Raw genomic sequence first — 16,099 nt, 5'->3', positions numbered from 1 at the left:
CCTGGGGTCAGAGAGGACAACGAATAGTTAAAGAGTTCCCCCAAAACCACAGGTCCTGGGGTCAGAGAGGTCCTCTAACAGTTCAAGTCAGATACAGTGATGTAGTCGAGTCCCTAAGCCGCCAGTCCAGTCCCAAGTCCCTGGTGTTGAGTCCGAGTCTGAGTCGCCACTGGCCCGAGACCTGATCTCAGAGCAGTAGTAAGAGGCTCCAGTATCCACCGACCACCACCCCAACCTAGGCCCCCAAAGGTCAGAGGTCAGAACACCGTGCAGCTGTTGATATCAAACATCCGTGGGCGCGTCCGTTTCCTGGCCTGGTTCACCGCCGTCCGCACCGCACACTCAAACACTTGCTGCACGCCGCGGTTACCTAGCGACGAGCACTCCAGGTATCCCTTGGCCCGTACGTCCTGGGCGAGGCGTTTTCCCTCGGCGGCGGAGGAGCAGGAGGCGCGGTAAGGCCCGGATTCACGCTGGTCCGTCTGGGTGGCCACCACGAGCACCGGGACACGAGGAAGGTTCTCACGCACCTACAATGACATTAAAATGTTTTAAAAAACCATTTTGTTATCGTCAAATAGTTTTAAACATGTATTGATACACAATATGAAGCCATAACACCTACAATGACATTAAAATGTTTTAAGAAACCATTTTGTTATCGTCAAATAGTTTTAAACATGTATTGATACACAATATGAAGCCAGAGATGGGCTCAATTCCATTTCAATTCAGTTAACTCAGGAAGTAAACTGAAACTCTAATTTCCTCTCACTGCTTCTGAATGAGAGAAGAAGAAAAAGGGAATCAGATCTGTAGTTTACTGAAGCATCCAACTACTGATCCAATGTCTACTTCCTGAATGTCTACTTCCTGAATGTCTACTTCCTGAATCGACTCCATGATCATTTCAGACGTGTCTGTCAGAATATAAAAGGTTGTTTGGTCCAGCGGTCTCAGCTGCTGCCTCTGGAGAGCGTGTTTTACGTAGCGCCGGGTTGGAATCCGCCCCACTGCTGTTTCACCTCTCTCTCTGACCTTTCACCTCTCTCTCTGCTCTTTCACCTCTCTCTCTGCTCTTTCACCTCTCTCTCTGCTCTTTCACCTCTCTCTCTGACCTTTCACCTCTCTCTCTGACCTTTCACCTCTCTCTCTGCTGTTTCACCTCTCTCTCTGCTGTTTCACCTCTCTCTCTGACCTTTCACCTCTCTCTCTGCTCTTTCACCTCTCTCTCTGCTCTTTCACCTCTCTCTCTGCTCTTTCACCTCTCTCTCTGCTCTTTCACCTCTCTCTCTGCTCTTTCACCTCTCTCTCTGCTCTGTCACCTCTCTCTCTCACCTTTCACCTCTCTCTGCTCTTTCACCTCTCTCTCTGACCTTTCACCTCTCTCTCTGCTCTTTCACCTCTCTCTCTGCTCTTTCACCTCTCTCTCTGCTCTTTCTCCTCTCTCTCTGCTCTGTCACCTCTCTCTCTGCTCTGTCACCTCTCTCTCTCACCTTTCACCTCTCTCTCTGCTCTTTCACCTCTCTCTCTGCTCTTTCAACTCTCTCTCTGCTCTTTCACCTCTCTCTCTGCTCTTTCACCTCTCTCTCTGCTCTTTCACCTCTCTCTCTGACCTTTCACCTCTCTCTCTGCTCTTTCACCTCTCTCTCTCTCTGCTCTTTCACCTCTCTCTCTGCTCTTTCACCTCTCTCTCTGACCTTTCACCTCTCTCTCTGCTCTTTCACCTCTCTCTCTGACCTTTCACCTCTCTCTCTGCTCTTTCACCTCTCTCTCTGACCTTTCACCTTTCTCTCTGCTCTTTCACCTCTCTCTCTGCTCTTTCACCTCTCTCTCTGCTCTTTCACCTCTCTCTCTGCTCTTTCACCTCTCTCTCTGCTCTGTCACCTCTCTCTCTCACCTTTCACCTCTCTCTCTGCTCTTTCACCTCTCTCTCTGACCTTTCACCTCTCTCTCTGCTCTTTCACCTCTCTCTCTGCTCTTTCACCTCTCTCTCTGCTCTTTCACCTCTCTCTCTGCTCTGTCACCTCTCTCTTTCACCTTTCACCTCTCTCTCTGCTCTTTCACCTCTCTCTCTGCTCTTTCATCTCTCTCTCTGCTCTTTCACCTCTCTCTCTGCTCTTTCACCTCTCTCTCTGCTCTTTCACCTCTCTCTCTGACCTTTCACCTCTCTCTCTGCTCTTTCACCTCTCTCTCTCTCTGCTCTTTCACCTCTCTCTCTGCTCTTTCACCTCTCTCTCTGCTCTTTCACCTCTCTCTCTGCTCTTTCACCTCTCTCTCTGACCTTTCACCTCTCTCTCTGACCTTTCACCTCTCTCTCTGACCTTTCACCTTTCTCTCTGCTCTTTCACCTCTCTCTCTGACCTTTCACCTCTCTCTCTGACCTTTCACCTCTCTCTCTGCTCTTTCACCTCTCTCTCTGCTCTATCACCTCTCTCTCTGCTCTTTCACCTCTCTCTCTGCTCTTTCACCTCTCTCTCTGCTCTTTCACCTCTCTCTCTGCTCTTTCACCTCTCTCTCTGCTCTTTCACCTCTCTCTCTCTCTGCTCTTTCACCTCTCTCTCTGCTCTTTCACCTCTCTCTCTGCTCTTTCACCTCTCTCTCTGACCTTTCACCTCTCTCTCTGCTCTTTCACCTCTCTCTCTCTCTGCTCTTTCACCTCTCTCTCTGCTCTTTCACCTCTCTCTCTGACCTTTCACCTCTCTCTCTGCTCTTTCACCTCTCTCTCTGACCTTTCACCTCTCTCTCTGCTCTTTCACCTCTCTCTCTGACCTTTCACCTTTCTCTCTGCTCTTTCACCTCTCTCTCTGCTCTTTCACCTCTCTCTCTGCTCTTTCACCTCTCTCTCTGCTCTTTCACCTCTCTCTCTGCTCTGTCACCTCTCTCTCTCACCTTTCACCTCTCTCTCTGCTCTTTCACCTCTCTCTCTGCTCTTTCACCTCTCTCTCTGCTCTTTCACCTCTCTCTCTGCTCTTTCACCTCTCTCTCTGCTCTTTCACCTCTCTCTCTGCTCTGTCACCTCTCTCTTTCACCTTTCACCTCTCTCTCTGCTCTTTCACCTCTCTCTCTGCTCTTTCATCTCTCTCTCTGCTCTTTCACCTCTCTCTCTGCTCTTTCACCTCTCTCTCTGCTCTTTCACCTCTCTCTCTGCTCTTTCACCTCTCTCTCTGACCTTTCACCTCTCTCTCTGCTCTTTCACCTCTCTCTCTCTCTGCTCTTTCACCTCTCTCTCTGACCTTTCACCTCTCTCTCTGCTCTTTCACCTCTCTCTCTGCTCTTTCACCTCTCTCTCTCTCTGCTCTTTCACCTTTCTCTCTGCTCTTTCACCTTTCTCTCTGCTCTTTCACCTCTCTCTCTGCTCTTTCACCTCTCTCTCTGACCTTTCACCTCTCTCTCTGCTCTTTCACCTCTCTCTCTGCTCTATCACCTCTCTCTCTGCTCTTTCACCTCTCTCTCTGCTCTTTCACCTCTCTCTCTGCTCTTTCACCTCTCTCTCTGACCTTTCACCTCTCTCTCTGCTCTTTCACCTCTCTCTCTGACCTTTCACCTCTCTCTCTGCTCTTTCACCTCTCTCTCTGACCTTTCACCTTTCTCTCTGCTCTTTCACCTCTCTCTCTGCTCTTTCACCTCTCTCTCTGACCTTTCACCTCTCTCTCTGCTCTTTCACCTCTCTCTCTGCTCTTTCACCTCTCTCCATCCAATAAAAACACACACAACACTTCCAGAAGGATCTAATTCAGAGAGTAGAAAAGGTATCCCCGTACCTCGACCAGCCACTTGTGCTTGACGCTGGCGAGGGAGGAGGCGTTGGCCACGGAGTAGCAGAGCAGGACCACATCCGCCTGCTGATAGGACATCGGACGGATCTGTCTGAACGTGTCATTTCCTGCCGTGTCCCACAGACCCAGGTTGATCTGGAGAGTAAGCAGATACCTTTTATAATGTGTCTTTTTAAAAAAGTTTTAATTATTCAATGATTTTTTTTGAATACTGTGTATTATTGTAGTAGTTAAATGATGTAAAGTGTAATATTGTAGTAGTTAAATGATGTAAAGTGTATTATTGTAGTAGTTAAATGATGTAAAGTGTAATATTGTAGTAGTTAAACGATGTAAAGTGTATTATTGTAGTAGTTAAATGATGTAAAGTGTAATATTGTAGTAGTTAAATGATGTAAAGTGTAATATTGTAGTAGTTAAATGATGTAAAGTGTATTATTGTAGTAGTTAAATGATGTAAAGTGTATTATTGTAGTAGTTAAATGATGTAAAGTGTATTATTGTAGTAGTTAAATGATGTAAAGTGTATTATTGTAGTAGTTAAATGATGTAAAGTGTATTATTGTAGTAGTTAAATGATGTAAAGTGTAAAGTGTATTATTGTAGTAGTTAAACGATGTAAAGTGTATTATTGTAGTAGGTAAATTATGTAAAGTGTATTAGTGTAGAAGTTAAATGATGTAAAGTATATTATTGTAGTAGTTAAATGATGTAAAGTGTATTATTGTAGTAGTTAAATGATGTAAAGTGTAGTAGTTAAATGATGTAAAGTGTATTATTGTAGTAGTTAAATGATGTAAAGTGTATTATTGTAGTAGTTAAATGATGTAAAGTGTAAAGTGTATTATTGTAGTAGTTAAACGATGTAAAGTGTATTATTGTAGTAGGTAAATTATGTAAAGTGTATTAGTGTAGAAGTTAAATGATGTAAAGTATATTATTGTAGTAGTTAAATGATGTAAAGTGTATTATTGTAGTAGTTAAATGATGTAAAGTGTAGTAGTTAAATGATGTAAAGTGTATTACTGTAGTAGTTAAATGATGTAAAGTGTATTATTGTAGTAGTTAAATGATGTAAAGTGTATTATTGTAGTAGTTAAATGATGTAAAGTGTATTATTGTAGTAGTTAAATGATGTAAAGTGTAAAGTGTATTATTGTAGTAGTTAAATGATGTAAAGTGTATTATTGTAGTAGTTAAATGATGTAAAGTGTATTATTGTAGTAGTTAAATGATGTAAAGTGTATTATTGTAGTAGTTAAATGATGTAAAGTGTAAAGTGTATTATTGTAGTAGTTAAATGATGTAAAGTGTATTATTGTAGTAGTTAAATGATGTAAAGTGTATTATTGTAGTAGTTAAATGATGTAAAGTGTAAAGTGTATTATTGTAGTAGTTAAATGATGTAAAGTGTATTATTGTAGTAGTTAAATGATGTAAAGTGTATTATTGTAGTAGTTAAATGATGTAAAGTGTATTATTGTAGTAGTTAAATGATGTAAAGTGTATTATTGTAGTAGTTAAATGATGTAAAGTGTATTATTGTAGTAGTTAAATGATGTAAAGTGTAAAGTGTATTATTGTAGTAGTTAAACGATGTAAAGTGTATTATTGTAGTAGGTAAATTATGTAAAGTGTATTAGTGTAGAAGTTAAATGATGTAAAGTATATTATTGTAGTAGTTAAATGATGTAAAGTGTATTATTGTAGTAGTTAAATGATGTAAAGTGTAGTAGTTAAATGATGTAAAGTGTATTACTGTAGTAGTTAAATGATGTAAAGTATATTATTGTAGTAGTTAAATGATGTAAAATGTATTATTGTAGTAGTTAAATGATGTAAAGTGTATTATTGTAGTAGTTAAATGACGTAAAGTATATTATTGTAGTAGGTAAATGATGTAAAGTGTAATATTGTAGTAGGTAAATGATGTAAAGTGTATTATTGTAGTAGGTAAATGATGTAAAGTGTATTAGTGTAGAAGTTAAATGATGTAAAGTATATTATTGTAGTAGTTAAATGATGTAAAGTGTATTATTGTAGTAGTTAAATGATGTAAAGTGTAGTAGTTAAATGATGTAAAGTGTATTACTGTAGTAGTTAAATGATGTAAAATGTATTATTGTAGTAGTTAAATGATGTAAAGTGTATTATTGTAGTAGTTAAATGACGTAAAGTGTATTATTGTAGTAGTTAAATGACGTAAAGTGTATTATTGTAGTAGTTAAATGACGTAAAGTATATTATTGTAGTAGTTAAATGACGTAAAGTATATTATTGTAGTAGTTAAATGATGTAAAGTATATTATTGTAGTAGTTAAATGATGTAAAGTGTATTATTGTAGTAGGTAAATGATGTAAAGTGTATTATTGTAGTAGTTAAATGACGTAAAGTATATTATTGTAGTAGTTAAATGACGTAAAGTATATTATTGTAGTAGTTAAATGATGTAAAGTATATTATTGTAGTAGTTAAATGATGTAAAGTGTATTATTGTAGTAGGTAAATGATGTAAAGTGTATTAGTGTAGAAGTTAAATGATGTAAAGTATATTATTGTAGTAGTTAAATGATGTAAAGTGTATTATTGTAGTAGTTAAATGATGTAAAGTGTAATATTGTAGTAGGTAAATTATGTAAAGTGTATTATTGTAGTAGTTAAATGATGTAAAGTATATTATTGTAATAGTTAAATGATGTAAAGTGTATTATTGTAGTAGTTAAATGATGTAAAGTATATTATTGTAGTAGTTAAATGATGTAAAGTATATTATTGTAGTAGTTAAATGATGTCAAATGTATTATTGTAGTAGTTAAATGATGTAAAGTGTAGTAGTTAAATGATGTAAAGTGTTTTATTGTAGTAGTTAAATGATGTAAAGCGTATTATTGTAGTAGTTAAATGATGTAAAGTGTAGTAGTTAAATGATGTAAAGTGTTTTATTGTAGTAGTTAAATGATGTAAAGTATATTATTGTAGTAGTTAAATGATGTAAAGTATATTATTGTAGTAGTTAAAAGATGTAAAGTGTTTTATTGTAGTAGTTAAATGATGTAAAGCGTATTATTGTAGTAGTTAAATGATGTAAAGTGTAGTAGTTAAATGATGTAAAGTGTTTTATTGTAGTAGTTAAATGATGTAAAGTATATTATTGTAGTAGTTAAATGATGTAAAGTGTATTATTGTAGTAGTTAAATGATGTAAAGTGTAGTAGTTAAATGATGTAAAGTGTATTACTGTAGTAGTTAAATGATGTAAAATGTATTATTGTAGTAGTTAAACGATGTAAAGTGTATTATTGTAGTAGTTAAATGATGTAAAGTGTAATATTGTAGTAGGTAAATGATGTAAAGTGTATTATTGTAGTAGTTAAATGATGTAAAGTGTATTATTGTAGTAGGTAAATTATGTAAAGTGTATTATTGTAGTAGTTAAATGATGTAAAGTGTAATATTGTAGTAGGTAAATGATGTAAAGTGTATTATTGTAGTAGTTAAATGATGTAAAGTGTATTATTGTAGTAGTTAAATGATGTAAAGTGTATTATTGTAGTAGTTAAATGATGTAAAGTGTATTATTGTAGTAGTTAAATGATGTAAAGTGTATTATTGTAGTAGTTAAATGATGTAAAGTGTATTATTGTAGTAGTTAAATGATGTAAAGTGTATTATTGTAGTAGTTAAATGATGTAAAGTGTATTATTGTGGTAGTTAAATGATGTAAAGTGTATTATTGTAGTAGTTAAATGATGTAAAGTGTATTATTGTAGTAGTTAAATGATGTAAAGTGTATTATTGTAGTAGTTAAATGATGTAAAGTGTATTATTGTAGTAGTTAAATGATGTAAAGTGTATTATTGTGGTAGTTAAATGATGTAAAGTGTATTATTGTAGTAGTTAAATTATGTAAAGTGTAGTAGTTAAATGATGTAAAGTGTATTATTGTAGTAGGTAAATGATGTAAAGTGTATTATTGTAGTAGTTAAATGATATAAAGTGTAAAGTGTAATATTGTAGTAGTTAAATGATGTAAAGTGTATTATTGTAGTAGTTAAATGATGTAAAGTGTATTACTGTAGTAGTTAAATGATGTAAAGTGTATTATTGTAGTAGTTAAATGATGTAAAGTGTATTATTGTAGTAGTTAAATGATGTAAAGTGTATTATTGTAGTAGTTAAATGATGTAAAGTGTATTATTGTAGTAGGTAAATTACGTAAAGTATATTATTGTAGTAGTTAAATGATGTAAAGTGTATTATTGTAGAAGGTAAACGATGTAAAGTGTATTAGTGTAGTAGTTAAATGATGTAAAGTGTATTATTGTAGTAGTTAAATGATGTAAAGTGTTTTATTGTAGTAGTTAAACGATGTAAAGTGTATTATTGTAGTAGTTAAATGATGTAAAGTGTATTATTGTAGTAGTTAAATGATGTAAAGTGTTTTATTGTAGTAGTTAAATGATGTAAAGTGTATTATTGTAGTAGTTAAATTATGTAAAGTGTTTTATTGTAGTAGTTAAACAATGTAAAGTGTATTATTGTAGTAGTTAAATGACGTAAAGTGTATTATTGTAGTAGTTAAATGATGTAAAGTGTTTTATTGTAGTAGTTAAATGATGTAAAGTGTATTATTGTAGTAGTTAAATGATGTAAAGTGTATTATTGTAGTAGTTAAATGATGTAAAGTGTAGTAGTTAAATGATGTAAAGTGTATTATTGTAGTAGGTAAATGACGTAAAGTATATTATTGTAGTAGGTAAATGACGTAAAGTGTATTATTCATACCGGAGCCCCGTCCATGAAGACTTCTACTCCAGTGTTCTCGTACACGGTTGGTTTGTAGCAGTCAGGGAACGTCTCTGAGGTGAAGCGAACCAGAAGGGCCGTCTTCCCAACGGCACTGTCCCCGACCAGCACACACTTCACCTGGGTCTCCTCTCCTGCGCTCATGGCTGCTCCGCTCAGAACCCTGGGGGTTGTAGTCCTTTAGGGAGATGTTGAGTTGTAGTCCTGTGGAGCTCAGGGGGTTGTGACGTCCATAGTGATGGTGGTCACCGTCTCTGTGGGGGTTGTAGTTCTTTAGGGGGATGTTGTAGTCCTGAAGTAGAGGAGGGTTGAGATCAGGGGGTTGTGAGAAGGTCCATAGGGATGGTGGTCACCGTCTCCGTGGGGGTTGTAGTTCTTTAAGGGAGATGTTGTAGTCCTGAAGTAGAGGAGGGATGAGATCAGGGGGTTGTGAGAAGGTCCATAGGGATGGTGGTCACCGTCTCTGTGGGGGTTGTAGTTCTTTAGGGAGATGTTGTAGTCCTGAAATAGAGGAGGGATGAGATCAGGGGGTTGTGATCACCTGGTGTGTGGGGGTTGTAGTTCTTTAAGGGGATGTTGTAGTCCTGAAATAGAGGAGGGATGAGATCAGGGGGTTGTGATCACCTCGTGTGTGGGGGTTGTAGTTCTTTATGGAGATGTTGTAGTCCTGAAATAGAGGAGGGTTGAGATCAGGGGTTGTGGTCACCTCGTGTGTGGGGGTTGTAGTTCTTTAAGGGGGTGTTGTAGTCCTGAAGTAGAGGAGGGATGAGATCAGGGCTGGTGGTCGCCTGGTGTGTGGAGTCATGATGCCAACTACATGTCTCTCTCTCACCACAGAGTGTTTCCTGGCTCTACTCACTGCTACAGTGGAGAAGCTGAAGGGCTCTGTCTTTATATGGCTTTCGCTCTGTCTCCCTCTACACACACACCTCTCTCTCTCTCTCTCTCCCTCTACACACACACATCTCTCTCTCTCTACACACACCTCTCTCTCTCTCTACACACACATCTCTCTCTACACACACCTCTCTCTCTCTACACACACCTCTCGCTCTCTCTCTCTCTACACACACATCTCTCTCTCTCTACACACAGCTCTCTCTCTCTCTACACACTCGCTCTCTCTCTACACACTCGCTCTCTCTCTACACACACCTCTCTCTCTCTCTACACACTCGCTCTCTCTCTACACATCTCTCTCTCTCTACACACACATCTCTCTCTCTCTACACACACCTCTCTCTCTCTCTACACACACCTCTCTCTCTCTCTACACACACCTCTCTCTCTCTCTACACACTCGCTCTCTCTCTACACCTCTCTCTCTCTCTACACACACCTCTCTCTCTCTCTACACACACCTCTCTCTCTCTCTACACACTCGCTCTCTCTCTACACCTCTCTCTCTCTCTACACACACCTCTCTCTCTCTCTACACACTCTCTCTCTCTACACACACATCTCTCTCTCTCTACATCTCTCTCTCTCTCTACACACTCGCTCTCTCTCTACACACTCGCTCTCTCTCTACACCTCTCTCTCTCTCTACACCTCTCTCTCTCTCTACACATCTCTCTCTCTCTACACACACATCTCTCTCTCTCTACACACACCTCTCTCTCTCTCTACACACACCTCTCTCTCTCTCTACACACTCGCTCTCTCTCTACACCTCTCTCTCTCTCTACATCTCTCTCTCTCTACATCTCTCTCGCTCTACACCTCTCTCTCGCTCTACACCTCTCTCTCGCTCTACACCTCTCTCTCTCTCTCTCTCTCTCTCTACACCTCTCTCTCTACACCTCTCTCTCTCTCTATACCTCTCTCTCTCTCTCTCTCTCTCTCTCTCTACATCTCTCTCTCTACACCTCTCTCTCTCTACACAGCTCTCTCCCCCCGTCTGTCTCTCTCTCTCTCTCTACACCTCTCTCTCTCTCTCTCTCTCTCTCTACACCTCTCTCTCTCTCTATACCTCTCTCTCTCTCTCTCTCTACATCTCTCTCTCTACACCTCTCTCTCTCTACACAGCTCTCTCCCCCTGTCTGTCTCTCTCTCTCTCTCTACACCTCTCTCTCTCTACACAGCTCTCTCCCCCGTCTGTCTCTACCTCTCTCTCTCTACACCTCTCTCTCTACACCTCTCTCTCTCTCCCCCCGTCTGTCTCTATCTCTCTCCCCGTCTCTCTCAGTTCATCTTCACTTACTTCTCTGTGTGTACTCCACGGAGATGACACCAGGCTCCGCCTCCTGCGATCAATCGAGGTCACCTGACGTCACAGGCGGTAATTCCATCCAATCAGGGCCCGGCGTACGGGAGCAAGCTGTGGAGGACATTATCTGATGAGGACATTGTTGACTCGTGAGAGGAGGGGGGGGGCTCTAATAAAAGGAGAGCTACTAAGAGTGCAGGTTTTTGTTCCAGCCCTGCACTAAAACACATCAGATTCAGCTTTAGGCTGCATATATGTGTAACGGATGTGAAATGGCTAGCTAGTTAGCGGTGGTACGAGCTAATAGCCTTTCAATCGGTGACGTCACTCGCTCTGAGACCTTGAAGTAGTGGTTCCCCTTTGCTCTGCAAGGGCCGCGGCTTTTGTGGAGCGATGGGTAACGATGCTTCGTGGGTGACTGTTGTTGATGTGTGCAGAGGGTCCCTGGTTCGCGCCCGGGTCGGGGTCGGGGCGAGGGGACGGACGTAAAGTTAGACTGTTATATAAACTGTAATACACTGTGACAATCTGCTGATGTAAAAAGAAAAATGGACTACATAAAATAAATGTGATTGACTTGACATTTAAATTTACAGAGAAAAGCTGAGCATGTACCTCCTCCTCTCCGTAGTGACCCGGCCATGTATGAGGAAGTGAGGACAGCACCGACCCATAGATTAGGTTATTAACTGGACAGCACCGACCCATAGATTTAGGTTATTAACTAGACAGCACCGACCCATAGATTAGGTTATTAACTAGACAGCACCGACCCATAGATTAGGTTATTAACTAGACAGCACCGACCCATAGATTAGGTTATTAACTAGACAGCACCGACCCATAGATTTAGGTTATTAACTAGACAGCACCGACCCATAGATTAGGTTATTAACTAGACAGCACCGACCCATAGATTAGGTTATTAACTAGACAGCACCGACCCATAGATTAGGTTATTAACTAGACAGCACCGACCCATAGATTTAGGTTATTAACTAGACAGCACCGACCCATAGATTAGGTTATTAACTAGACAGCACCGACCCATAGATTAGGTTATTAACTAGACAGCACCGACCCATAGATTAGGTTATTAACTAGACAGCACCGACCCATAGATTAGGTTATTAACTAGACAGCACCGACCCATAGATTAGGTTATTAACTAGACAGCACCGACCCATAGATTAGGTTATTAACTAGACAGCACCGACCCATAGATTAGGTTATTAACTAGACAGCACCGACCCATAGATTAGGTTATTAACTAGACAGCACCGACCCATAGATTAGGTTATTAACTAGACAGCACCGACCCATAGATTAGGTTATTAACTAGACAGCACCGACCCATAGATTAGGTTATTAACTAGACAGCACCGACCCATAGATTAGGTTATTAACTACACAGCACCGACCCATAGATTAGGTTATTAACTAGACAGCACCGACCCATAGATTAGGTTATTAACTAGACAGCACCGACCCATAGATTAGGTTATTAACTAGAAAGCACCGACCCATAGATTAGGTTATTAACTAGACAGCACCGACCCATAGATTAGGTTATTAACTAGACAGCACCGACCCATAGATTAGGTTATTAACTAGACAGCACCGACCCATAGATTAGGTTATTAACTAGACAGCACCGACCCATAGATTAGGTTATTAACTAGACAGCACCGACCCATAGATTAGGTTATTAACTAGACAGCACCGACCCATAGATTAGGTTATTAACTAGACAGCACCGACCCATAGATTAGGTTATTAACTCGACTCCTAACTACTCTCCCTACACAGCAGTGGCAGCCCCCCCCCACGGGGCCCAGACCACAACAGACTGAAGGTCTGACTAGACTCCTAACTACTCTCCCTACACAGCAGTGGCACCCCCCCCGGGGCCCAGACCACAACAGACTGAAGGTCTAACTAGACTCCTAACTACTCTCCCTACACAGCAGTGGCAGCCCCCCCCCCCCCCCCCACGGGGCCCAGACCACAACAGACTGAAGGTGTGACTAGACTCCTAACTACTCTCCCTACACAGCAGTGGCAGCCCCCCCGGGCGCAGACCACAACAGACTGAAGGTCTAACTAGACTCCTAACTACTCTCCCTACACAGCAGTGGCAGCCCCCCCGGGGCCCAGACCACAACAGACTGAAGGTCTGACTAGACTCCTAACTACTCTCCCTACACAGCAGTGGCAGCCCCCACGGGGCCCAGACCACAACAGACTGAAGGTCTGACTAGACTCCTAACTACTCTCCCTACACAGCAGTGGCACCCCCCCCGGGGCCCAGACCACAACAGACTGAAGGTCTAACTAGACTCCTAACTACTCTCCCTACACAGCAGTGGCAGCCCCCCCCCCCCCCCACGGGGCCCAGACCACAACAGACTGAAGGTGTGACTAGACTCCTAACTACTCTCCCTACACAGCAGTGGCAGCCCCCACGGGGCCCAGACCACAACAGACTGAAGGTCTGACTAGACTCCTAACTACTCTCCCTACACAGCAGTGGCACCCCCCCCGGGGCCCAGACCACAACAGACTGAAGGTCTAACTAGACTCCTAACTACTCTCCCTACACAGCAGTGGCAGCCCCCCCCCCCCCCCACGGGGCCCAGACCACAACAGACTGAAGGTGTGACTAGACTCCTAACTACTCTCCCTACACAGCAGTGGCAGCCCCCCCGGGCCCAGACCACAACAGACTGAAGGTCTAACTAGACTCCTAACTACTCTCCCTACACAGCAGTGGCAGCCCCCCCCCCCCCCACGGGGCCCAGACCACAACAGACTGAAGGTGTGACTAGACTCCTAACTACTCTCCCTACACAGCAGTGGCAGCCCCCCCGGGCGCAGACCACAACAGACTGAAGGTGTGACTAGACTCCTAACTACTCTCCCTACACAGCAGTGGCAGCCCCCCCCCCCCCCCCCCACGGGGCCCAGACCACAACAGACTGAAGGTCTGACTAGACTCCTAACTACTCTCCCTACACAGCAGTGGCAGCCCCCCGGGGCCCAGACCACAACAGACTGAAGGTCTGACTAGACTCCTAACTACTCTCCCTACACAGCAGAGGCAGCCCCACGGGGCCCAGACCACAACAGACTGAAGGTGTGCTCGTCTTGAAACCAACTGATCCTCTATTAAAAGGTGTAGGAAGGATATAACGGTACTGTTATTCACATTGCGAATGCCTGTGTTTTGTTTAAAAGATTGACACCATTCCTCATGACTTTATAAAAGACAATAGATTAGAGAGTTTTAAAGGGGCTATTCAAACAACATCTACCCACGTGAAGGGTTGAAAAGCTCAGATTCTTCAACCCTGATAACTGACATTTTGTTTTAACCTACTTTACCCCCACATCACGACTGTCTAGAAGCGTGTCTAGGCCTAATAAACTCAACTTTAGCCATTAAAATAGACCAGATTTATGTGAAACCAAATGTAAGAGATTAATGTTTTGTCGTTTATCATTTTATTGAGATTCAAATAGTTAAAATTGGATAATACATTTTTTGGGGGGGTAGAACTATTGGTTTAAACAATGAATACGAAATGCCAAATTGGATAACGATGCTTTTCTGTGACTCTCCCAATACATCAATGTATCTAGTAGGCTCATATTAAATTAGGCCATTCTGGCTGGATTAAAACAAAAAGACATGAAAAAACGAACTTTGTTACTTCTCTTAGACAAGAGGAATAGAACAAAGATAACTCACCGTGGTTGTCAGGCGTAGAACCCGCAGCCTGTCTTCGTGATAGCAACGGGCGGATGCTACGCTTCTGCTCAAAGCATTTTTTTGACTCGGAGACGGTTGGGTGCCTCGGTAAAAAGTAACGTTTTTTTTTTTACGGTATATACATTAGGCTACTTTATAAATACTACTTAAAGCGAAATTAAATAGCCTAATTATTCTATATGCACACAACTACTTATACACGTTACTACACAGCTTGCTACTCTCTTTACAATAAACGGTGGAGTGGGAAATGAGATGCGCTCTCTCTCTCTCTCTCTCATCTCACCAACAGCATCCGTTTGTTGAGTGTGGAGAAGGGGTGTTGATGCCGTTTCGCTTCTGTTCTTAGTATTTCAGCGTCTCTCTAACTCACAAAGCAGCTGTTGATTTTGATCGCTTCGATAGCCAACTTTACGCAGTAGCGTGGAGTTCATTTGTTACATATAAAACGTGGCGTGTAGCCTCATAACGACAGACTTTACGCAGTAGCTTGGAGTTAATTTGTTACATATAAAACGTGGCGTGTAGCCTCATAACGACAGACTTTACGCAGTAGCTTGGAGTTAATTTGTTACATATAAAACGTGGCGTGTAGCCTCATAACGACAGACTTTACGCAGTAGCTTGGAGTTAATTTGTTTACATATAAAACGTGGCGTGTAGCCTCATAACGACAGACTTTACGCAGTAGCTTGGAGTTAATCTGTTTACATATAAAATGTGGCGTGTAGCCTCATAACGACAAACAAGAGTTGTTATTGTCAATTGAGAAAAGGACCCTAGCATTCTCTGTAGACGTAAACGGGGTATATTAACTATTTTGTCAAAAGGTTCTCCGTCATGACTATGAGTCGACTTGTTATGGAACGAACAATTGTGCGTCATGTTTATCGAAAGGAAAGTAGTGAGAAATTACCGACACCGTAGGGTGCCGTTCAGTTCTCTTGAACGGCACGTTCCGGCACTATTTGTACTGTAGGACACGTTTCCACAAAACGTTATTGAACGGAACTTTTGCGGTACGTTTTGGTGGTTGTGGCTTCAAGCAATGAGTGAACAACATCCCCGTTCAGTACAGCACCGTTTCCGTTCAATTACACGTTCTAGAAACGTCAAAATGTACTGAACGCAGCCCGTGAGTCAGATGAACCGTTCCTTCCCACGCCGGTATGGGGGGGATACACATCGAGACGAGAGCGTTAAGGGGGGATGGGGGAAGGAGCAGATCAACGGATGCTGCCACGCTAACACCTGATTTTATTATATCACCTTTATTTAACTAGGAAGGTCAGTTAAAATAACAAATTATTATTTACAATGAAGGCCTACCAAAAGGCAAACGGCCTCCTGCGGGGACGAGGCCCTGCGATTAAAAATATAAATACAATATACATATAGGAGAAAACGCACATCACAACAAGAGAGACAACACTACATAAAGAGAAACTGGTTGCCAACAACAAAAAACACACTGTGACAGAATTGATTTGATTATATAACAAAAGTGAACAGACAATATTCTTTATTGAAATA

At 41.3% G+C, this 16,099-nt stretch overlaps 1 protein-coding gene across 8 annotated transcripts in view; it reads right to left on the bottom strand.

Annotated features, from left to right (window-relative positions):
* The window catches only part of rhoh (ras homolog family member H), a 15,486-nt gene extending 29 nt beyond the window's left edge, over positions 1-15,457 (bottom strand). Inside the window, exons 1-7 of one of the 8 annotated variants that reach the window (XM_071408432.1) lie at positions 14,546-15,457; positions 10,789-10,905; positions 9,210-9,252; positions 9,044-9,086; positions 8,565-8,982; positions 3,765-3,914; positions 1-530 (exon numbers count right to left, since the gene is read on the bottom strand). The exon at positions 1-530 is cut by the window's left edge and continues 29 nt beyond it. In XM_071408432.1, coding sequence (XP_071264533.1) covers positions 258-530; positions 3,765-3,914; positions 8,565-8,729 — 588 coding nt within the window. In that variant the 5' untranslated portion in view covers positions 8,730-8,982; positions 9,044-9,086; positions 9,210-9,252; positions 10,789-10,905; positions 14,546-15,457 and the 3' untranslated portion in view covers positions 1-257. Of the gene's footprint in view, positions 531-3,764; positions 3,915-8,564; positions 9,335-10,788; positions 10,906-14,545 lie in introns of those variants that run through there. The other 7 variants (XM_071408428.1, XM_071408429.1, XM_071408427.1 and 4 more) reach the window with 7 other exon arrangements.
* Between the last annotated feature and the right edge of the window lie 642 nt (positions 15,458-16,099).

This window comes from Salvelinus alpinus, chromosome 6, assembly GCF_045679555.1.
Source record: "Salvelinus alpinus chromosome 6, SLU_Salpinus.1, whole genome shotgun sequence".
In the NCBI taxonomy this organism is placed as follows: Eukaryota; Metazoa; Chordata; class Actinopteri; order Salmoniformes; family Salmonidae; genus Salvelinus; species Salvelinus alpinus.
Note: the sequence above shows the minus strand (reverse complement) of the source record. Positions and strands in the feature narration are given on the sequence as shown.